This window comes from Pleurodeles waltl, chromosome 9, assembly GCF_031143425.1.
Source record: "Pleurodeles waltl isolate 20211129_DDA chromosome 9, aPleWal1.hap1.20221129, whole genome shotgun sequence".
Taxonomy (NCBI): domain Eukaryota; kingdom Metazoa; phylum Chordata; class Amphibia; order Caudata; family Salamandridae; genus Pleurodeles; species Pleurodeles waltl.
The window spans coordinates 478,170,862-478,196,066 of NC_090448.1; the positions used below are offsets into that span (position 1 = coordinate 478,170,862).

The 25,205-nt window shown below is 47.1% G+C and overlaps 1 protein-coding gene across 1 annotated transcript in view; it reads left to right on the top strand.

Moving 5' to 3' along the window:
• The first annotated feature begins 238 nt into the window (after positions 1 to 238).
• Positions 239 to 25,205, top strand: part of ADSS1 (adenylosuccinate synthase 1) — a 438,091-nt gene continuing 413,124 nt past the window's right edge. Inside the window, exon 1 of the mRNA XM_069207315.1 lies at positions 239 to 490. Coding sequence (XP_069063416.1) covers positions 317 to 490 — 174 coding nt within the window. The 5' untranslated portion in view covers positions 239 to 316. The remainder of the gene's footprint in view (positions 491 to 25,205) is intronic.

Sequence of the window (25,205 nt, forward strand, 5' to 3'; positions counted from 1 at the left end):
TTATTTACAAATTAAGAGCTGTCTCCTTGACATTATGGCTCACTGTGCCCAGCAAGCGGCATGAACCTGTTGGCCAGCTTGCCCCCACTCTGCCTCTGCCCCTCCTCGAGTGCATGTTCTCTGCCACACGGCTGACGCGACTTTAGGCCCTGGAGTGTTTCTGTCACACTGCGAGACTCCTCTCTCCCCTCCCTTCCCCCACGTGACATTCAGCCCCCGGGCTGGCTTTATTTCTGGTCCATCGGTGCAGAGGCACTGAGAGCTCACAGTTCACCAGAGCAGTCGAGTGGACGATAGCGGCAGCACAGCAAGCAGCATGTCAGGCTCTCGCGCTTCCAACGACCGTCCTGGCCCCGGGGGATACAAGAGGCCTCGCCTCCAGCAGGACAACAAGGTCACCGTGGTGCTCGGAGCACAGTGGGGTGACGAGGGCAAAGGAAAAGTGGTGGATTTGCTGTCAACCGACTCTGACGTGGTGTGCAGGTGCCAAGTATGTATTCCCTACAGATGCCACTTTGGGGCATAACTCCACCTCTGCACCTAAGGGGGGGATACTGCACGCTAGAGAACTGGACAGGAATGTACAGAGTTAGGGGCAATGGGGAGTCTCCTTTCTGCATTTACAGGGCACGGAATCACAGCATGTGACAAACAGAAGACTGGCATGTAGCTAGGGCAGACTTGTGAAATTCCTGCCCGTGTGCCCTGTTTATGTGAGGGTTCCTACAAATAGTTCCATAGCTTGCCAAAGTGCAAGGGAGGCTTCTTTGTCTGGGGAACAGCTATTCCATGCTATTTATTGTTTTCCAATTGCCCATAATTTATTAACAGAGACAATTTTGTAGAATGTATTTTGTTTTCTTTGCTTGATATTATTCTGAGCATGACCACGAGTGTTTTAGTCAAGTTGGTAGTGTGCGTATACTTCGTACCATCTTTGCTGCACCCTTATATTGTTTAATGTGTGCACTTGTGGAAAAAACGCACAGTCAAGTATTTCACACAATACACATTAGTGAATAGAATTTGCCAGAGTTCAGAAAACTTAATTTAATCGGTCTCAGAAAATTGCAAAATATTTTATAGACTTGTTTGAGCCAAACTTACGTTAAAATTGTTTATTCAGGGTGAGTAAACAGTTTTTCCAAACAGTGCAGTATGACTTAAGAAAAAGAGCAGGATTTGAGGTAAAGCACTTGAAATGGCAGGTATCGTTTTGAGGTAGGGGTCTTCTATTGTCTTCCAAACATCTTTTTGGAGGAGGGGGTCCAATTGAAGCAGGACTGGATTAAGACCTTTAAAGGCCCAAGCAATCAAAATATTTTGGTGCCCCCATATATATGTAATTCAAAATATAAATAATGATAAACCATAAAGTAACATTTTATTTTTAGAAAGGAAACAAAACTTACAGTAAGATGGAAAATAATGTTTATTTTTTCTATACTTCCACTTTATTTATATTTGAAAAGTTTTCTCCTACCTACTTTTTCTAATTGCAAAGCCTTTCATCAGATCCTCAAAACTAATGTTAACACATCTGCTTCTATACTTAGTAAAGATAAGGCGTCCAGCCTGCCTTGTTGCAGAGTTGTTCTGGTGGGATTTTTAATATACTTCAGCTGAGAAAATGAACACTCAGCTGAGCAATTTGTGACCATTAATGTTAAAGATTTTCGAAAGCAAATGTCTAAATTTGGAAAGGCACCCTCAATATTGTCTTCTACAATTATTTTATAAATTTCAGCATGACTGAATCTTGTTTTTACTTTTTGTGTTGCACTGAACCTATGATAAACCTACGAGTGAAACTGCTGAAGCTCAGCTGAGAAATTAGTGTACATGTCCTCTGGGTAAGCATCAATCAGCTTTTGACAGCACTGGGAATACTTTTCAATTTCAGTAGATGATGAAGTGACTTATGTGGCACATAACTTAGAAAAGAAAATCTCTCTGCTATTTCTTGGTATATCTCTCCTCTTATCTCAGTTTCAAATATTTCAAGAATTGTGTAAAAGGGAGTGGTACCAAATTTATCTCTGGCAGTCAGATATGTTTATGGTGCAACATCTCTGTCATTGGATAGCTTCTTTCTGATACATTGTGAGTTTGAGCTGCCTTGTAATCAACATCTGGTAGAATTTCCTTTGTAGCTGCTTCATATCTTTCAAATTCATCTCATGAAGTTCACAGTTGGTCAGCTAATGATCCATACAGATCTGCACGTGTTTTTAAGTTCACACCGTGTGGCAGTTACCAGATTCTAATTTTGTTGTATTCCCAAGATTAATGTATATCCTTTCCCTCTATTATTACTATGTTATCATTGCATATGTGTTTGTATTTTTTCATTTATTATGGGAGCACCTTTTGTGGCACCTGGTTCAGCTGCACCCTTTGCAGTTTTGCACCATATGGTCCATGGTAAATCCCGCAATGGAAAATGTCTGTGGTGGCCCCCTTCCCTTGATGCCTAACCATGTGCTTATTTTACTTAATGGTTAATCCAGCTTTGATTTGAAGGAACAAACAGGTCACTTTCATGAGCGCGCTCACAAAGGCTATGCTTTGCTTCTGCAACATTTAAAGTTAGGATTGTCCTTGAATGGAGCCTGAAGGGCAGACAGATATTATATCTTGGGCTTAAAGGACAGTCTCATATTTCTTGTTAACACTCTTAAAGAAAGAATTGTAAGTGGATAACAGTCAAGACATTGGGCCTATTCATGAAAAAGTAGTAAAAGTATACCCATAGAACTACACTTACAAATGGGTGAAAATTCAATATTTTTTCCTGTTCACAAACAATCCCAGTAATACATCTGAAAGTTGCACTAGGTACTGGTTTTAAGTTGTGTGATTGGCAATGTCATGTGACAGCTTCCTCTGGCCCTTCCCTCTACTTACATCTACTTAGTGCAGAAGTCCATACATCGGAAAGAGTTTCCCCTTGCGCAAGTGTACTTTTTCTTCTTCTAAGGGAAGACATTTTCCCTCGGAGAGAAAGCCTTTCCTACTGTCCTCAGAGCAAATCCTGAGGGTGATCCATGCACTTTCCCATCCTGGAAGCAGAGTAAATATCTACCCATATCCAGGGTGCATCTGAGTTTGGGAATGCACATAAAAGTGTATGTATCTATGCATGTGTGTATGGGTCTGTGTGTGTATATATATATATATATATATATATATATATATATATATATATATATATATATATTGTCCACCAAAATAACGCTGCACACTCCCAAAGGCTTCATTTTTCAGTTTCCTTTTTCATTTTCAAATAACATTTCTTGGCAGGTTACGTTACATCATCCCTCCAGACACCAATACGTGTTTCAACATCCGTCTTCCTCAGGTGGTTTCAATCTATGTGAACATCATTTCAATTAACACGCACTTTATAACCCCACAGGCATCCTGGAACTTGTGATTCTTAATGTTCAATAAGCGAGGGAAACATGATAAAACAGCAGTATTCCAAATGTAAAGTCACAGATCACTTAATGCTGATAGTTCATATATTTAAATCAACCTGAGTCAATGTTCCCTTTATTTTTGAAGGAATGTTTAAGTCACCACAGTTTCAGTCCTGCTGTGTTTATCTTCATTAAAAAGTATGACAAAAAACCCACTGGACTCCAAACGGAGCAGGATGCCAACTGTACCAAATTGAAATATCCGCATGGTGTGAGGCGCAGTGGAAGTCACTCTTCCATAAGTCAGTCTTTCATTATGCAGTACAAGTGCAGGGGATATATATATATATATATGTATAAATGTATGTATGTGTGTCTATATGTGTGTGTGTGTATATACATATATATATATATATTTGTGTATATATCTGCGTGTCAACACAGACATATAAATATATATTTTTTTAAATATATTTTTATTAACATTTCGCTGTCTTACAAGTGCAAATCAAATTATGGCATAAACAGGTTCCCGTTCTGTTCACGGTCATCAATGTTAAAAACACATTGAGATGTTACATGTACTAGAGCTTACATCATATTGTTCCTTATGTCTATACTTCAGAGTTGTGATTTCTCAATACTAGGCTTGTTAAAGCTTCTTGGATATTCATTCCTTCCGTGTGCGCGCCGTAATACCATTTTTGTTTTTATGTCTACATAACAGTCTTTAACTAATACTAAACAACATTTTAACGTGATGGTGCTAGTGAGAGCAGGTAATTTCAGTTGCTGGGGTTAACCTCTTTACATCTTCACTTGGGCGTGGGCTGGTTCTATGCACAATCTCCCCCCGCTCATTGGTGGGTAAGTGGTCACCTAAATCAGGCCTGTCTACGTCCTAATGTGCTCGGCCCGGTCCCACTGCCGCCTCCATACACACATCTTGCGTGGCCCCTGGCCCCCCCCATGGTTTATACCACAGCAGGCGTAATGTCGTCCCCTTCCCTCTTTTCCCATTCCCAGACCTACTACTCATGAGGGCTCCTCCGTAGTTGTTCCTCCTCCCCTCACCATGCGGTCCCAGTTCGTCAGTATTTCCTCCCACACCGGAGCAATAGGGGTCTGACGGAGGCCTTGCACTTCTTCACTCTTCAAGACTTGTAATTCTGCTCTAGCCCACTTCGCCACTTCCCGTCTTCACTCACTCAGTGGAGGACACCTGGGAGATCTCCAGCCCATCGTGATCAACCTCCTGTAGAGGACCAGGGCCAGGTCTAGAAAGCGACCTTTCACCTTCCCATGTGGGAATCCCGTTCTGAGACCCAGCAAGCGTATAGATGGGGCCAGAGTCAGATCCACCTCAAACAAGCACCCTAGGTCGGCTAGAACCGCGACCCAACCTTGCTGGAGTTCGGGCAACTCCACATCATGTGATCTAAATCAGCATCTACGTCCTCACATCTGAGGCATGTCTTGGGGGCACCGCCATATATTAGTGACAATCGGTGTGGGGTAAGGTACGTCCTGTGAATGTAATTGTACTGGATATATCTCAGTCGTGTGTTTCGGGAGCCACCTGTGGGTATGCCAAAACCCTACCCCACTCCGTGTCCGTCAATTCCCTACTCAATGTCCTTTCCCATCTCTCTCTCTGAGGTTGCAGTGGGTCCAATGCGTCCTCATTTTGGGCCCGGTATAGTTTAGTAATTAAGTGGGCGTCCTCCCCAGATGTTAATGCGAGGTGTAATACCCTATGGGTGGCAGGTTCCGCATTGACCATTTCTCAGTGTTCTCTCAGGGTGTGTGTCAACTTCCGATATAGAAGGAACTGTCCCTGCGGGACTCCACTGTCCGCTAGGTCAGCGAAGGATCTCAGCACCCCCTCCCGGAACAGTTCTCCGACTGTCTCCACTCCCGCCTTCTTCCAAGCTCCCAGCCCCGTGCCCACTGGGCTCTTCCCCCCCACGTCTAACATCAGAGCCGATAGCGGCAGTGCAGGGGAGTAGGGCGGGTCCACCTCCCCCACCCGTCTCGCGCATCTCTTCCAACACGTCACAGCTACCCTCATCATCCGGCTGTCTGCCTGGTGAGCCATCCTCCTATTTATCATGTGTGCTGTAATCCGATCTATGCTCACCTCTTCATTGATGGTACTCCTGTCCAACTGTCCCTTTCCGGCGAACCACCTGGAGGCCCATTGCAGTTGGGATGCCAAGTAATAGGTTTCAAAATCTGTAACTCCCAGGCATCCCGAGTGAGCCGGCCTGCAAAGGGTCGAGAGCGCTGTGAGTCTACAGCCATCATCCCATATAAGTTCCCTGAGCAGGGTGTTCAATTCGCGGAACCACGCCGAGGGGATCAGCAGCGGTAAGATAGCAGAGTAATAAAGGAGGCGGGTAGCATGATCATTTTGGATAATGAAATTCTAGCCATTATAGTTAACTTCAAGGAGCGCCAGAACCCAACAGATGCCCGCAGAGAGCGAAGTGCCCTACCAAGGTTACCATCACGGAGGTCCCCCACATCATGAAACACTTGTATACCCAAATACTTAAAGGTACATGGGGCCCAGACCACATCGCCCGGGCACGAGGCGGGGCGTTCACAGCTCGGTAATACAGGGAAAACAAATGTTTTGCCCCTATTAAGGTGCAGTCCCGACAGGGTTCCGAAATGTTCTAAGTTCATCAGAGCCCAGAGGAGTCCAGTTTCACCATCCCTAAGATAGATGAGAATATTGTCGGCGTATAACGAAATGACATGCTCAGACTGTCCCCATTCCACTCCCCTACCCACGCTGTATCTTCGCATCTGGGCCGCCAGAGGCTCGATGGCCAGGGCTAAAAATAGTGGAGACAGAGGGCATCCCTGTCTGTCCTCACCCTTGCCAAGGGGGCCACGTATAATAAGTCCACCCATTTTACCCATCCCTCTCCCAGGCCCATTCGAAGCATCACAGTCCTCAGGTAGTCCCACCTGACCGAGTCGAAGGCTTTCTCGAAGTCCACTGCGAGTAATACTCCCGATGGGGGTTTCTCTTCTCTGGGCATATGTAGGATTGTAAAGAGGCGCCTTAAATTCAAGGAAGTACTGCGGTTTGGGACAAAACCGTTCTGGTCTGCGTGCACCAATGTGGGTATGCAGCAAAGCAAGCGGTTGGCCATGATCTTACTGAGAATTGTAAAATCGCCGTTCAGCATTGACAGGGGGTGGAAGTCAGCCACCGACACCTCCCTTGATTTCAGCTTGGGTAGAGGGACCACCAGTGCCTCCCTAAGCGAGTCCGGCAGCACTCCGCGGTGTAATGCCTCCGTGTACATTTCCACCAACTGGGGGGCCAACAATGTCACATATTGTTTATAAAAGTCCATAGGGAGGCCGTCCGTCCCCGGTGTCTTCCCAGGGGCCAGCTACGATATGGCATCACAGACCTCGTCCACCATCACCGGTCCACCCAGACTATCCCACTCCTCGTTCGTCAGAGTCGTCAGAGGAAGCTGTTGCAAGAAACTATCAAGGTCAACTGTCCTGAGCTCAGCAGGTCTCCTATACAGATAAGTATAGTATTCTTTGAAAGTGTAATTTATAGGGCCCCGCCTATGTCTTTGCCCCCCCTCCTTATCAAGCACGCTCGTAATGGGCTCACTATCCCCTCCTGGCCTCACCAACCACGCCAGCATCCTACCTGATCTGCCCTCCTCAGATTGTAATGAAGCTAAATATTTTTACATATTGTGGCATCGGAGTTGTTCCTCAACCTGGGAGTGAGCGCTCCGTGCCTGGTCGTACCCCTCACGCTTCTGTGCATCTTCTCCCTGTCTCCGTTCCCCCTCATGTATTCTCTTCTCTAGACTAATCAGTTCCCGCTCAAGTGTACGTCTCACCCGGCTGTTTGTCCTAGGCTGTAACCTCTTGTCGCCACTTTAAGCGTCTCCCATTCCGTAGATCTAGAGGTGGTAGATCCCTTATTAATTTTAATATGGTCAGCCAGATATAATCGGAGGTCGTCTCTATATGCCTGATCTTCTAGGGTAGCAGGGGCCAGTCTCCACGTCAGGATGGGGGGCCTGTCTTCAGTCACCCTCCATGTCAGCAGTAAGGGGTTGTGGTCAGACAAGGTACGTCCAAGATATTCAGAAAGGGTCATTCCTTGCACCAGGGTTGCTGTGCACAACACTCTATCTATTCTGGTATGCACACGGTGGAGGCCTGAATAATATGAGTAATCTTTGTCAGTAAGGTGCTGTTCACGCCAGGCGTCCACCAGCCCCCAAGAATCCAACCATTCTCTCAGTTTTTTAGCCACCTTACATGTCACCGCCCCTGGCATTGGTGGAGTGGAACGGTCCAGGTCTACGTCTAGCACGCTATTGAAGTCTCCCCCGATTAACAGTTCTGCCGTCTGCTGGTGAGTGAGGTGACTCGATAAACGCATCATGAAGGGGACCTGATCTTGATTAGGAGCATGGATACAGCCCAGAACAATCGGGGTGCCGTGAAACTTCCCATCCACAATCACAAACCTGCCCTCGCGATCTATGTTAGTAGACACTACCTCGAAAGGGACCCCAACGCGAACCCAGATCAGCACCCCCTGGCATATGCAGAGTATTCTGTTGCGAACACCTGCCCTCTCCACCTGCGTCTCAACTTCTCTGCTTCTCCTTCTGCTAAGTGGGTCTCTTGTAGCATCACCTCCTGAATACACCTCCTCTTTAAGTAGGACAAAATTCTATGCCTTTTAGCTGGTGACCCCATCCCTGTATGCTCCATGTTAGGATGTTATATTCTGCCATGTTGATATATCATACGAATAACAGTCTTCCAATCCCCCCTCCCCCAGTGACCGGTATCCCCCTGGATCTTATCGGATACCTAATACAATCAAACCACATCTCCCAAAGCACCATCAGAACTTCCTATTGTGAAACCCAACTCCTCCTCCCAGGGCGCTTCTCAAACAGTAGGTTGCCCAGAGAACTGTGCAACAGTGCAACTTATTCAACAATTTAATTATAGTTCTCACCAGTCTGACGCAATGGACAAGAATCCGGTTGGGGGAGCCGTCCTTGGAGGGGCGTCATTGATCGCATGCTTCTCCTCACCTCAGGGCCATCTTATGTACTTAGCTATCCAAGTTAATCTGTTGTCTGCGGGGTTACCCTCGGGGCCCGCGTTGAGCAGCCCGAGCCCCCCGCAGAGGACACAGCCGTGTCACCTGATTCTCCTCCGGAGCCCTCCAGGGGGGACCCCTCTCTGCTCATGAAGGCTGCTGCCTCCAGTGCCGCCTTCTTCCCCATTTCTTTCTGCATCTGAGTTGGTGCCATGCAGGGGCGGTTCCTGTTCTGCCGCCTTCCGGGGCCCCGGTGGGATCCGCTCCCAGCTAGGCTCTCTCTCGCATGCCGCACCGGTTGGGCCCCACGGGCCTCCAGCCATTCCCACGCCTCCTCGGGGGACTGGAAGAATGTAGTCTTACTATCCAGAATCACTTTCAGCTTGGCCGGAAAGAGAAGCGAGTACTGGATCCCCTCTTCCCTTAGAGCCCTCTTAACTGCAAAGAATGAGGCTCGCTTGGTCTGGACGTCAAATGTAAAATCCGGGAACAGAGTCACCTCTCCGTTCGCTACTTTAAAGGGGCCCGCTTCTCTGGCCCTCTGTAGAAGGATGTCTCTGTCCCTGTAGTGTAGTAATCTGGCAACCACTACGCGGAGAGGCCTACCCGGTGAAGGGGCCTCGAGGGCACTCGGTGCGCTCGTTACAGTTTGTAGAAGGGGGTCAGGCGGCCCGGTGCCACGACTGTGCGCAACCACTCCTCAAGAAATTCCGCCATATTTGTGCCCTCCGCCCCCTCCGGGAGGCCAACCACCCGCACATTGTTCCTTCGGTTTCTCCCTTCCGCGTCTTCCACTCTCTGCTTCGGGGGTGCCACTCTGTCCGTGAGACACATCACCGCGGCCATTAGGTCTTTTTGTTTCAGTGCTATTTCCGCCAATGTGGTCTCCGTCTCCTTAACTCTGTCCGCCAATTTTCGGTGGTCTGCCCTCAGGAGTCCTACTTCAACTGCGACTTGATTGATGTCCTGCTGAAACGTTGTCTTTGTATCTTCAATTGTATCCAGAATTTTGCCTGAGGTGTCCTGTACTTTAGATTGTGGAGGGTCCTGCGGGTCCCCTTCCTTTGCGTTCGGCGGACATTGTACTGTCCATGGTTTTACTCTTGTGCCGGTTCTTACGGGACATTGAATATATGGGGTGCTGTACCGCTGGGGCCGAGGTGGCGGGCAGGCTATTATTGCAGCTTCTCCTCTGTCTGACTCCTCTGACGTTAGCCCGGATCAGCCTATGTTACGGCTTCCAGGCGGTGTTGTCCCAGTCCACTGATATGCCGTGGCCCCAGCCACCGGTCCTTTTGTGTGCCCAACAGAAATGGGAGGTATACCACCGTCTGGTCGCGTCCGTCTGCCAGAGTCAGGCAGAAGGCCAGCGCGTCTGCACCCCCTCTCGTCCAGCGTGGGCAGTCGTGCGCCGGGGTTGTCCTCCTCACTTCGTGAACCCCAGATCCTCATGTCCCTCTGTTGGCTTCACTTGATGTTCCCCCAGGGGCCACTGCACAGCTCGAAGTATGGGCCGGGGTGGTGGCGTGCCCGACCGCCCGCTCTGCGCTGGCACTGTCTCGCCAGCGCCACTCTGGTCTCAGGAGCGCCCCGCCTGGGCACGCCCCAGAGTCCTCTTTACCTCAGGGGTGTTGGAGTGTCCCCCGGAGCTCCTCGCTCCACGTTTACTATGACGCGACTTGGCGCCTCCAAGTGCCGCACCATTCGGGCTCCCTGGTCCCCGCCTCACACTTCAGCCGCCCAGCACTGCCGTACGCCGGGAGGCCGCCAGTTCTCCTCCTCTGTACCGGGCTGGTGAGGCAGCCCACAACGTCCACCTCACTGAGGGCCCCCACGGCAGATCCTGGCAGGCCGGCGCCGCTTCCAGCTCTCTCAGTGCGCCCAGTGGCCCAGTTCAGCCTCACGCGGGCGCGCACTGCCACTTTAGTCCCCGGCTTCGGAACGCGCGTCAGGCCGTCGGCGCCCCGCACATCCGGCACAGTCAGGATTTGCTCGTAGAGGCCCGGAATGGGGTCTGCCGCTCTCCCGCCAGGCCCCCCGGGCACCACCCGCAGTAATCTCACGGGCTGCCCCAAGGCCAGGCTCCGAGACTCTGGATAAATTGTGGTCCCCTTCGGAGGTAAAGGATTGTGCGTGCGCCATCTTTGGCTACTTGGCCACGCCCCCAACACAGACACCTAAATATGTATGTATATATATATATATATATATATATATATATATGTATGTATTCTCAGACTGTAAAAGAAAATCACACCTTGGAATGCCTACTTACCATCCTTTACGTCGGATTTACAGCTGCACATTTCACCGCACTCATGCCCAAGAAATCCACACTTAAAGACATTTATGGAGAAGAGCAACTCTTTTGTGAATTCCTGGTATGTGTAAATCATTTTCAGCTGTAAACGTGTGTTTACATTTAGCTTACCGCTGTAAATGCCCCCCAGATGATATTTACACCTGTTTTAACCATGCGGTTAGAACTGCAAATAGCATGCTTATTATTCTGAATATTATGTATATGGATTTGTTTTTCCTTTCACTGTACTTTTTTTAGAATGGATGTGCACCGCATTTGCATGGGTTTTCATGACTATTTCTCTGACCCATTTCTAGAGACTTCCGTGGTGCAATTTGAAATCACTACTGTGTGTCTATATTCTACAGTCATGACCATATCGCTAATGCATATACACTAAATGTTTGACAAGTTGCATTTTTTACATCACTAACTTATTATAATATTCGTGAAATGTATAGTTATACTATGTTAGAAATGGGGTCTTTGGTTGGCAGTCAGTTTACCCCCTGTCCAAGCAAGGACCCTCAATTTAGTCAGGGTAAGTCACACACAATCCAAATTATCCTGTGCCCACCCTCTGGTAGCTTGGCACTGAGCAGTCAGGTTTAAAATAGAAGGCAATGTGAAATGTATTTGTGCAATAAATCATGCAATAACACAGTATAGCACCACAAAAATATACCACCCTTCCGGTTCAGCGTGCAGTGAATTTTTCACCGTGATGCAAGCTGCGCGTCGTTTCTGTCAGGCTGTGGATCGATTTTTGCTGCACGAAGAGCCCTTCTTGTAGAGATATGGGGCATATTTATACTCTGTTTGCGCCGGAATTGCGTCGTTTTTTTAGACGCAATTCCGACGCAAAACTAACTCCATATTTATACTTTGGCGTTAGACGCGTCTAGCGCCAAAGTCCATGGAGTTTGCGTAATTTTTTAGCATGGACACCTACTTTGCGTTAATGATATGCAAGGTAGGCGTTCCCGTCTAAAAAATTTACTCCGAGGCATGTGCGCCGTATTTACACTCCCGGGCAAAATTCACACCCGGGAGTGGGCGGGTCAAAAAAAATGAGGTACGGCCGCTTTTGCGCCGTTTTTTAGCACCTGGACAAGGCAGGCGTTAAGGGACCTGTGGGCTCGGAAGGAGCCCAGAGGTGCCCTCCCATGCCCCCAGGGACACCCCCTGTCACCCTTGCCCACCCCAGGAGGACACCCAAGGCTGGAGGGACCCATCCCAGGGACATTAAGGTAAGTTCCGGTAAGTATTTTTTTTTTTTTTTTTGTGGCATAGGGGGGCCTGATTTGTGCCCCCCTACATGCCACTATGCCCAATGACCATGCCCAGGGGACATAATTCCCCTGGGCATGGCCATTGGGCAAGGGGGCATGACTCCTGTCTTTGCTAAGACAGGAGTCATTTCTATGGGGGTTGGGAGTCGAAAAAAATGGCGCAAATCGGGTTGAGGCGAAAAATTTGCCTCAGCCTGACTTGCTCCATTTTTTGACGCCCAAGCTCCATATCCCCCTACGCCGGCGCTGCCTGGTGTACGCCGTTTTTTTTCACGCACACCAGGCAGCGCCGGCGGGTAACGTCATTGATTAAATACGGCGCCCGCATGGCGCTTCAGAATGGCGTTAGCCGGCGCTAATTTTTTTGACGCTAAACTGCGTTAGCGCAGTTTTGCGTCAAAAAGTATAAATATGGCCCGAAGTCTTTTTGGTCCTGAGACAGGGAACAGGAGGCAAGCTCTATCCAAGCTCTCGGAGAGCACTTCTCACCACAGCCAGCAAGGCAGCAGTCCTTCACAGAAAGCCTTCGAGCAGCCATGCAGGTCTTCTTGGCAGGATGCAGGTTCTGGTTCAGGTTCTCTTCTCCAGGACGTGTCTTGTCAGGTAGTGTCTACCTCAGAAGTGTCTAAGTTTGTAGGGTCAGAGACCCTGCTTAAATACCCAAATGTGCCTTTGAAGTGGGAGAGACTTTAAAGAGTGGCTTAGAAGTGCACAAGGTCCCCTTTCAGTTCCATCCTGTCTGCCAGGGTCTCTGTAGGGGGTGTGGCAGTCCTTTGTGTGAGGGCAAGCTACTGTACTTTGACATGTAAGTGTCAAGCCCTCCACCCTCCCAGCCCAAGAAGACCCATTCAAAATGCAGATGTATGCAAGTGAGGCTGAGTATCCTGTGTTTGGGTGTGTCTGAGTGAACGCACAAGGGAGCTGTCAACTAAACCTTACCAGACGTGGATTGGAAGGCACAGAAGGATTTAATTGTAGAGAAATGCTCACTTTCTAAAAGTAGCATTTTTAAAATAGTAATATAAAATCCAACTTCACCATTAAGCCAGATTTTGTATCACCATTCTGGCCATACTAAATATGACCTGGCTACTCCTTTCAGATCAAGGTCTACCACTCAAACAGTAGATGAGGGTAGCCCCAATGCTATTCTATGAAATGAGCAGGCCTCCCAGCAGTGTAAAAACGAATGTAGGCGTTTTACACTACCAGGACACTTAGAAAACACATGTTCATGTCCTGCCTTTTACCTACATAGCACTCTGCCCTATGGGCTACCTAGGGCCTACCTTAGGGGTGACTTATATGTAGAAAAAGAGGAGTTTAAGGCTTGGCGAGTACTTTCAAATGCCAAGTCGAAGTGGCAGTGAAACTGCACACACAGGCACTGCAGAGGCAGGCCTGAGACATGGTTAGGGGGCTACTTATGTGGGTGGCACAACCAGTGGTGCAGCCCACTAGTAGCATTTAACTTACAGGCCCTGGGCACATGTAGTGCACTTGACCAGGGACTTACAGGTAAATCAAATAAGCCAATTGGGTATGGGCCAATGTCACCATGTTTTAAGGAGAGAGCATATGCACTTTAGCACTGATTAGCAGGGGTAAAGTGCGAAGAGTCCTGAGGCCAGCAAAAATGAGGTCAGAAAAAGAGGAGGAGGAAGGCAAAAAGTTTGAGAGCGACCCTGCAGAAAGGCCATTTCCAACATACTAATTTTGGGGTTCAGACTTTTTTTCATGTGGGTGTTCGTGTTCAAATCAGAACTCCTGTGCCCCTTTTTAACTTGTTTTGAGAAAAAATGAATATCAGCATCCATCCTGCTTCAAAGTCGTGGAAAACACTGTTTAAAGTTAACTCACGTGAAAAGAACAAGTCTATTTTAAAACTAGAACCTGTGATGAAATATTGACTCTTGCAGGAAAATATTGCCAGTTTGTGTGGAAAATCATTGCGAGGGCGTAAACATAGGACAATGGCGAAACTTCAAGGCTCGTAATCGGATTTCACTTACATTATAAAAACTCCACCGATTCATAATTTACACATGCATTCAAATTTCGGAATTAGTTGCAAATTATGAATGTGTAAGATAGAGCTTTTTCCTGGAAAAATGCTTTTTTAATCAACCCTCTTTGAGCCTGTTCTACTTGCTCATATACATAGCGCTTTAAGAGCAAAACCACTTTCTAATTAGAAAGTGAAAATAGAAATCAGATCCAAAATGGGAAGACGCAGCTGGAGAGACATTTAACCACTGTGTTGTGTCGAACTGGAAGGACAGCAGCCCACATAGTTCACCTATTTATTCATGAGATGTTTAATGTGCTGGGGGTTCTAGGCTAGCCTCAGTATCACCAAGACTTCTCTGTACTTTGATTAAAGCAATTGAATGCTACATGGAAGACGTGGGGGCTATTAATATCTGTGTCCCACCCTTCTTGAAATTGATCCACGAGCCTGGGTCTGAGATCTGGTCTCTCAGCTTAATTTACTCTAATGTCAAGGGCTACAGCCAAGCCATGTTTACTGTTCTACATCCAAAGATTATTGCAACAGGTACTGTAAATGTGTGTGTGTGAGTGTGAGTGTAGGTGAAAGCGTACATATGAGTAGTGGCCAAGGGTGCAAGTAGACCCAGACTTAGTGGGGGGTGGAATTGTACATCAAGCGGCAATGGAGGGGCTACCACATCACACAGTGCAGAAGAGACATTCTCAGAGCCAGTATAAGAGCCACCTTCCTGCACAAAAACAATCCCCTGACTCTCTTCAGGGGAGAGGGGGGAAAAAGTGAGGAAAAATAAGGGCATTTCTCCTCATTATGCCTCACTTGGCATTCATTTTTGGCACATTCCCGGGTCTACCACTTCTTCCAATTCTTGGAATGTATCAAAATTCATGGATGCTGCATGAGAACACCCACACAACACCCATGGAAATGCCTCCCTAATGCAGAGTAATACAACACACCGATTTGCGCTGCGTTGCATTAATTGAGATTTATGAAGCCACTCAAGACCACACAAGATGGCATGATGTGCTTCATAAATAAAACAATTCAGCTGCATCGCTCTTGCACCACACTGTGTGGTGCAAGAGCGATGTAAAAGGGCTTGTAAACATGCCCCTAAGCACTGCTGGAGCTTTGAGAGTATCCACCAGGCCTGAGAATATAAGATGTCTGCAAGATATTTTGTACCAAGTGAATCTTGTGTCTGTGTGCATGTCTGGCACACAGAAAAGAAAGTCTAATTGTAAAGGTGTCTTTTCTTACTAAAGCAGCATCAGACACATAATAAACAAATGGGTTTGGGAACAAAAAGATGTTTATGAGGGGGATCCCTGGATAAACACCAGAAAGTGTTCCCTCAGACATCGAGGAGACTGATTGTATTTTCATTTGTAGAGCACATGGCTACCCAAACAGGTTTTCCCAGCGGCTATGCTACCTGACAGTAACAGAGACTTTGTTTTGATATTATTCAAGGGTATCACAATAACAATGTTTTTAACCTTTTCCAAAACTTCAAGAAGGAATGACAAGCCCTCAAGTCAGGGGGAGGGAATTCCAAAGTTTTGGGCCTACTAAGGAGAAAGATTTAAATCCTTGCCAGGCCTTCTGGATTTTAGGAACTAAAGCAAAATCCAGATTGCTTGAACGCAAAGGCTGATTAGGGATATAAGATAATACTAATGGCCTAAGTTAGTTCAGACCAGAGTTAGATAAGCATTTATAGGCACAGTCCTTTGACCTGGATGTGGCACTCGACTGGGAGCCAATGGAGTTCATGAAGCATACAAACAGTAAGGTAAAACTTTGGAAGATGAAGAAGCAATCTGGCTGCCCCATTTTGCACTACCTGCAGATGCCTAATAAAGCATTGTTTATCACCTAGATATAGGATGTTTCTGTAATCTAGCCTTGAGGTAACTAAAGGTTTGATGATCGTTCTTTGGGCAGAGCTAGGAAGACAGCACACAGTTTTTTAGTGATCTTTTGTTATTTGGTAGGCCATGGATAGTTCATTGTCTAGCCAAACTCCTAAGTTCTTAACCACTGAAACTGCATTCAGAATGGTGCTCATTGCCTCCGGCCATAAATGAGGACACCAAAGATGGGGATTGTTGCCTGCCAACAACACCTCAGTCTTATCCCCATTTAATTTAAGGGAATTGATGTTCATCCATGCAGATACTTGTGTTAGACACCTATTCAAGGCTGCTGTATTGCTGTTTCCTGGGATGACAGTGAGACCACAATCTGGGTGTCATCCGCACATGATAACAAAGTAATACTAACATTTTCAAATACATCTTTAGAAGGTCTTACATAGAGATTGAATAGGGTGGGACTTAATGTGGAGCCCTGAGGAACTCCAAAAGGGAGGTGATGAGGCATAGATCAGTACTAAGAGTGAACCTGAAGGACCTGATCTTGCAAAAAAGAGCTTAATTAAGATAAAAGGGTGTCATGTACACCCATATGCTCCAGTTTTTTCAAAAGCAGGTTGTGGCTCACTGTGTCAACAGCAGCAATAAAGGGTAAGTAGAATTAATGCTAAAGAGCCACCCATATCAAGCTGTTGCCTCAGCTTGACTGAGAATAATGAAACAAGCCATTAGTTTTCAAGCACTTTTGATGGAGTGGGCAAAAGAGAGATCGGTCTATAATTTGACCAAATGAGAGGATCAGCATCAGGCTTCTTCAGCAAAGGCTTGACCATTGCATGTTTCCATATCCTCGGAACAATGCCTTCCAAAAGAGAAGTATTTAGACACTGAATGGGTATCTCCATATATATTAAACATATTAAAGATGTGACACATATAGTGGAATGTAGAAAATTTAAAAGTGCTTCTATGTCAATGTTACAAAATGAGGGGTGTTCACAAAGAGCCCAAAAAGAAGGGGCATTCACAGAGAGGAATAAGCTGGAAAGCTTCGCATTGTAAAAACATGTATGCATTTATATTGTTATAACACATACCTTAGTCGAGGAGCAACAGAGTGTTAAATATTATAGTTAGTGATGGAGACAAAGCAAGACTGCGTACATGAAATGGGGGCCTAAATCTTTGATTTACACACATCACAGAGTAAGTGATTTGCTCAGACTGCACAGTTGTCAGTCATGATCCAAGCTGGATTGAAAGTCAGGTTCCCAGGTTGACTTATTCATTATACCACTTCTTCTTACTTAGTGCAATAAAACGTTAAAAATAAGGTTAGGAGTTGAAAATGCTCCAGTGTTCACCTTCACAAATCCTTCTGAATACTTATATTCTTTTTTATACTTTTGGATAGGCACTATGCTGTGTTCCCCATGCTGTCTAGTGAGTAGAACGAACGCAAATTATTGTGGTATGTAGGTTTTAAAAGAGTCGCACCTTAATTACATCCCTTCAATGCTTTCTTGACATGGCTACGCGCTCCTGAGACACGAAAAGTAAAGCCAGTTTCTCTTTGCGATCTGCGTGTTGAATACCTTTAAAAACAGAGACACCAGCCTAGCCCAAATGTGCACTCAGTTACATTATCTTTTTGTCCAAATGAAAGAGGTTTGGCTAAAGATGCCAACATTTAAATGTGAGCATGCTGCCCCAGAAACAAATTATTGTAAATAATGTTGTCTTTCAGGTTTATGAAGGAGCCTAAGCTGAGTAAAAATTACATTATTTCTTGTTATGGTGAGCATCCACAGCAGAAGACACTGGTGCAGAATTATATTGAGAGATTTAAGGATGACTAGAGGGAGGCCTGGGCATAGACCATGTATGTGGGAAGGTGTGAGAATGCCCATGAACCTGCTGCTCCTTCACACTGGGATCCTGTAGCTCCAGCTGGTGGCTAGCACCTTCACCACCAGCCAGTAACGAGTTCATGTTTCTCCACCTGAACAGATGCCCAATGATCTTTGGCAGGAAGCTTGAAGATATAGCTAGCAGAGTGCTTAGAGCATTTGTTAGCTGAGGCAACCATGATTGAAGCACAAAGCTGCTTAAGGACATTCCTCCTCCTGTATTCTTGGTCTGCCCTCACAAGTTTTATTCTTCACACATCAATCCACTGCCTTTAGGGTTTGCCTGCTGCAACCAAACTTGGAGAGGTGGTGGCAGGAGGACTGACAGCTGAATCACTAGATGATGACAGCATTGGTCATGATGGCCTGAAGAAGGAGGGGACTGGTATGAGTTATATCTATTGACAGCAGTATTCAGAGTACAACAGCAGGAGCTGACTGTCTATAATAGCAGCAGCACTCACTTGCAGTGACAAGACCATGCGTTGCAGGGCATAGCAGTGATAGGGCCTACAGGCACTGAAAGCAGGACTCAGTGATAGCACCAAGGCTCCAGGATATGAACAAGTAGGAGTTGTGTTAATAGCAGAACCTAATCTGACTACTTCAGAGGTTTCAGGATATGTCAGAAGCATCTCTAACACCATCCTAACTAAATGAGTGTTCCAACACAACTACTGTCAGAATGCCACTGCAGTGAGAGTGGCAGTATCACTCACCCTTTCACTAATATACCAACTTCAAAAGATTTAGTACCTGCTCCAAAGAATTGTGTGTAACCTACATCCTCTGCCTTACAGGTTGTTTGCACTACAGCTCTCATGTTGTGTCATCTGTAAATGGATATTGAGATTGCACTGCTGCTACCTACCTCAAGCAAGGAAAGCATAGTGGTGCTGTCAAGGAGTGCCTGTTCTGTGAGGAAAGAAAGCATGTACTGAAGCTTGTCGTATGTAGTGCAGCTTACATTGCTGCTGCCAAAAGCCATACATTTTCTGCAAGAAATGGAAGCTTGCACTGCTGTCACCTACGTTGCACCTGTTCCAGTAGCAAGCAAAGCTTGCACTGCTGCTGTCCAATCTGTTCCTGTTCTGTGAGATAGGGGCATGTTTCTGCTAATGCTTGCCTTCTACCTGTTCTGCAGGGAAGCTTTTACACTACCTGTCTTTTTTTTTACTTTGTCAGAACCTTGTGCTGCGCCTACTCCTGCTGCCAAGGGCCTAGTACCTATTCGAGTCAGGGATGTTGCCAATGTTATAATCAGCCTGTGGTATGTATTAGTGGTCATTCTAATACATAACGTACCTTTACTGAAGCCAAAGAAATTGGTTTGTCAATGTTTGTTTTTTAACTTGATCGTAATGTGACAGTCAGATGACTAGTGAAAAACAGAGCAAAAGTAAGAGGCGGAATATGCAGTAATGTTTGCCTTAGTATCATTGCCAGCTGCTTGTTCACACATCACTCATTCTGCCTTCTTCCATTTGACACACTTTCTGCCCTCTTTCCCATATCAGTCATGTTATCCTCTCATTTCTTTTTTCTCTCTTTTGCCCTCCATATTCTTTCTTACCCTCTTTTCTCTGTCACTACTCTGTATGTTGCCTCCCTCTCTCTCTCTTTTTCTTCACAATATCTTTTCTTGATCCCTCTCCATCTCCAATCCTTTCTCCCACCTTTTCCTCCAGACTCCCTATCAGAGGCAGGCCGTTTCAGAGACTAACCTGGGTGGGAGGCTCCTAGTAGTCCCAAAGATTAGAAACTGGTTGTAAAGAAATGGCTCCCTGTTGCAGTTACCCCCCCACTTTTTGCCTGATACTGATGCTGACTTGACTGAGAAGTGTGCTGGGACCCTGCTAACCAGGCCCCAGCACCAGTGTTCTTTCACCTAAAATGTACCATTGTTTCCACAATTGGCACACCCTGGCATCCAGATAAGTCCCTTGTAACTGGTACCTCTGGTACCAAGGGCCCTGATGCCAGGGAAGGTCTCTAAGGGCTGCAGCATGTATTATGCCACCCTAGAGACCCCTCACTCAGCACAGACCCACTGCTTACCAGCTTGTGTGTGCTAGTGAGAACAAAATGAGTAAGTCGACATGGCACTCCCCTCAGGGTGCCATGCCAGCCTCTCACTGCCTATGCAGTATAGGTAAGACACCCCTCTAGCAGGCCTTACAGCCCTAAGGCAGGGTGCACTATACCATAGGTGAGGGTACCAGTGCATGAGCACTGTGCCCCTACAGTGTCCAAGCAAAACCTTAGACATTGTAAGTGCAGGGTAGCCATAAGAGTATATGGTCTGGGAGTCTGTTTTACACGAACTCCACAGCACCATAATGGCTACACTGAAAACTGGGAAGTTTGGTATCAAACTTCTCAGCACAATAAATGCACACTGATGCCAGTGTACATTTTATTGTAAAATACACCACAGAGGGCACCTTAGAGGTGCCCCCTGAAACTTAACCAACTATCTGTGTAGGCTGACTGGTTCCAGCAGCCTGCCACACTAGAGACATGTTGCTGGCCCCATGGGGAGAGTGCCTTTGTCACTCTGAGGCCAGTAACAAAGCCTGCACTGGGTGGAGATGCTAACACCTCCCCCAGGCAGGAGCTGTAACACCTGGCGGTGAGCCTCAAAGGCTCACCCCTTTGTCACAGCCCAGCAGGGCACTCCAGCTTAGTGGAGTTGCCCGCCCCCTCCGGCCACGGCCCCCACTTTTGGCGGCAAGGCTGGAGGGAACAAAGAAAGCAACAAGGAGGAGTCACTGGCCAGTCAGGACAGCCCCTAAGGTGTCCTGAGCTGAGGTGACTCTGACTTTTAGAAATCCTCCATCTTGCAGATGGAGGATTCCCCCAATAGGATTAGGGATGTGACCCCCTCCCCTTGGGAGGAGGCACAAAGAGGGTGTACCCACCCTCAGGGCTAGTAGCCATTGGCTACTAAACCCCCCAGACCTAAACACGCCCTTAAATTTAGTATTTAAGGGCTACCCTGAACCCTAGAAAATTAGATTCCTGCAACTACAAGAAGAAGGACTGCCCAGCTGAAAACCCCTGCAGAGGAAGACCAGAAAACTACAACTGCCTTGGCTCCAGAAACTCACCGGCCTGTCTCCTGCCTTCCAAAGAACTCTGCTCCAGCGACGCCTTCCAAAGGGACCAGCGACCTCTGAATCCTCTGAGGACTGCCCTGCTTCGACGACGACAAGAAACTCCCGAGGACAGCGGACCTGCTCCAAAAAGACTGCAACTTTGTTTCCAGAAGCAGCCTTAAAGAACCCTGCAACTCCCCGCAAGAAGCGTGAGACTTGCAACACTGCACCCGGCGACCCCGACTCGGCTGGTGGAGAACCAACACCTCAGGGAGGACCCCCGGACTACTCTACGACTGTGAGTACCAAAACCTGTCCCCCCTGAGCCCCCACAGCGCCGCCTGCAGAGGGAATCCCGAGGCTTCCCCTGACCGCGACTCTCTGAAACCTAAGTCCCGACGCCTGGAAAAGACCCTGCACCCGCAGCCCCCAGGACCTGAAGGACCGGACTTTCACTGGAGAAGTGACCCCCAGGAGTCCCTCTCCCTTGCCCAAGTGGAGGTTTCCCCGAGGAAGCCCCCCCTTGCCTGCCTGCAGCGCTGAAGAGATCCCTTGATCTCTCATTGACTAACCTTGCAAACCCGACGCTTGTGTCTACACTGCACCCGGCCGCCCCCGCGCTGCTGAGGGTGAAATTTCTGTGTGGGCTTGTGTCCCCCCCGGTGCCCTACAAAACCCCCCTGGTCTGCCCTCCGAAGACGCGGGTACTTACCTGCAAGCAGACCGGAACCGGGGCACCCCCTTCTCTCCATTCTAGCCTATGCGTTTTGGGCACCACTTTGAACTCTGCACCTGACCGGCCCTGAGCTGCTGGTGTGGTGACTTTGGGGTTGCTCTGAACCCCCAACGGTGGGCTACCTTGGACCAAGAACTGAACCCTGTAAGTGTCTTACTTACCTGGTAAAACTAACAAAAACTTACCTCCCCCAGGAACTGTGAAAATTGCACTGTGTTCACTTTTAAAACAGCTATTTGTGAATAACTTGAAAAGTATACATGCAATTGAAATGATTCAAAGTTCCTAATGTACTTACCTGCAATACCTTTCAAACAAGATATTACATGTTAAATTTGAACCTGTGGTTCTTAAAATAAACTAAGAAAATATATTTTTCTATAACAAAACCTATTGGCTGGATTTGTCTCTGAGTGTGTGTACCTCATTTATTGTCTATGTGTATGTACAACAAATGCTTAACACTACTCCTTTGATAAGCCTACTGCTCGACCACACTACCACAAAATAGAGCATTAGTATTATCTATTTTTACCACTATTTTACCTCTAAGGGGAACCCTTGGACTCTGTGCATGCTATTCCTTACTTTGAAGTAGCACATACAGAGCCAACTTCCTACATTGGTGGATCAGCGGTGGGGTACAAGACTTTGCATTTGCTGGACTACTCAGCCAATACCTGATCACACGACAAATTCCAAAATTGTCATTAGAAATTGATTTTTGCAATTTGAAAAGTTTTCTAAATTCTTAAAAGACCTGCTAGGGCCTTGTGTTAGATCCTGTTTAGCATTTCTTTTAGAGTTTAAAAGTTTGTAAAAGTTTGAATTAGATTCTAGAACCAGTTTTAGATTCTTAAAAAGTATTCCAACTTTTAGAAGCAAAATGTCTAGCACAGATGTGACTGTGGTGGAACTCGACACCACACCTTACCTCCATCTACAGATGAGAGAGCTAAGGTCACTCTGTAAACTAAAGAAAATAACCATAGGCCCCAAACCTACCAAAATACAGCTCCAGGAGCTTTTGGCAGAGTTTGAAAAGGCCAACCCCTCTGAGGGTGGCAACTCAGAGGAAGAGGATAGTGAATTGGAGGAAGATTCCCCCCTACCAGTCCTATCTAGGGAGGACAGGGCCTCTCAAGCCCTGACTCCACAAATAATAGTCAGAGATGCTGGTTCCCTCACAGGAGGGACCAACAACTCTGAAATCACTGAGGATAACTCCAGTGAAGAGGACATCCAGTTAGCCAGGATGGCCAAAAGATTGGCTTTGGAAAGACAGATCCTAGCCATAGAAAGGGAAAGAAAAGAGATGGGCCTAGGACCCATCAATGGTGGCAGCAACATAAATAGGGTCAGAGATTCTCCTGACATGTTGAAAATCCCCAAAGGGATTGTAACAAAATATGAAGATGGTGATGACATCACCAAATGGTTCACAGCTTTTGAGAGGGCTTGTGTAACCAGAAAAGTGAACAAATCTCACTGGGGTGCTCTCCTTTGGGAAATGTTCACAGGAAAGTGTAGGGATAGACTCCTCACACTCTCTGGAAAAGATGCAGAATCTTATGACCTCATGAAGGGTACCCTGATTGAGGGCTTTGGATTCTCCACTGAGGAGTATAGAATTAGATTCAGGGGGGCTCAAAAATCCTCGAGCCAGACCTGGGTTGATTATGTTGACTACTCAGTGAAAACACTGGATGGTTGGGTAACTGGAAATGAAGTGTATGACTATGTTGGGCTTTATAATTTGTTTATGAAAGAACACATTTTAAGTAACTGCTTCAATGAAAAGTTGCATCAGTATCTGGTAGACCTAGGTCCAATTTCTCCCCAAGAATTGGGAAAGAAGGCAGACCACTGGGTCAAGACTAGGGTAACCAAAACTTCCACTGGGCGTGACCAAAAGAAAGGGGTTACCAAGCCTCCCCAGGAGAAAGTGGGTGACACTAGAAACAAAGAAAAAGAGTCCCCTGTAGGCCCCCAAAAACCAGACCAGGTGGGTGGGCCCAGAGACACAACCCAAAACAAAGGTGGGTACCAGGGTAAGAGCTGGGATGCCACTAAGGCATGGTGCCATAACTGTAAACAGACAGGGCACCACACCAAGGACACTTCTTGTCCCAAAAACAAACCCCCTAGCAAAATCCCAGGGGTGACCAGTGTAGCCATTGGGGATGACTCCTCAGATGAGGAGGTCTTCATAGCCTTCAACTGGAAAAAGGGCCCAACAGGTGAGTTGGAGATTCCAGAGGGAAGTAGACACTTCCACCACCTACAGGTGAATGGAATCCCAGCCACTGCCCTGAGAGACACTTGTGCCAGTCACACTATTGTGCATGACAGGCTGGTGTTCTCAAACCAGTACATCCCAGGTGAGATGGCCAGAGTAAGAGTTAGCCCAGACAGGGTCACTAATAGGCCTGTGGCTTTTGTGCCCATAGAAGTGGGTGGAACTTTTAGCTGGAGAAGGGTGGTAGTCAGTACAGACCTCCCCCTTGATTGTCTCCTTGGAAATGACTACCCAGAGGTTAGTCAGAGCCTAAGAGAAGAACTGGTCCAGGGCCAGTCCTCTCCCAAGGATTCTGGAGTGCCTGCCTCTGCAGTAAATGCAAGTAGGCCCCAGAAGAAAAAGAAAAGGAAACAGAGTAGGAAAGGTGGACAACCTTTAGCCAAGGTTCCAGCAAGCCAAGGAGATTCTGCTCCAGTAGGGGAGAACTCCAAAAATGGCTCTGATAAAGTCCAACCTGACCCCCAAGAAGTCCTGGCTAGTCAGGCAACTGTTAAGCCTGAGTGGGTGGCCCCTCAGCTAACAGAAGAAAGAGTGGAAGAAGGGTGTTTACTACAAGATGTGGTAACCCCCCACTCTAATACAGCAGACAGGCACCCTGAACCCAAAGAAGCCTGTAACTTAGCCCCTTCCCTTGTAGGTGAAGAGCTAAAGGTGTGGTTCTGGGCACTGACAGCTGTCAGTGGCCTCTGCTGGGTGTTAGCCTCTATGGCTGCACTATCCTTGGCATGGTGGTCTGACCCCATGCCAAATAACAAGTTAGGCCCCCTGACCCTGTTGGTCATGGTGGGGTTACTCCAGCTCTGGGTAACCTCTTTGGGTAAGCTAGGGGTGACCCTGGCTAAGATAAGATTAGCAGAGGTGGATACCTCTGACCTCAAAATAGAGAGAATGGGTAAAGACATAAAAAGCACAGACAAGAGGCAGTTCAGACTAGGTCCTATCACTGTGGAAGTGGGTCAGTTCCCCAGAGGGAATGACCTGAACAGGAGGATGTAAGGCAGAGTAGGCCCTGCAACAAACCAGACATTTCCTCTACTCTTCCTCGCCTGACAGACTAGGAAGACTCTTCCAGCTTTGGCTGAGTCTCCTGGCCTGTGGGCTGGGGGGGGCTTGTGTAAAGAAATGGCTCCCTGTTGCAG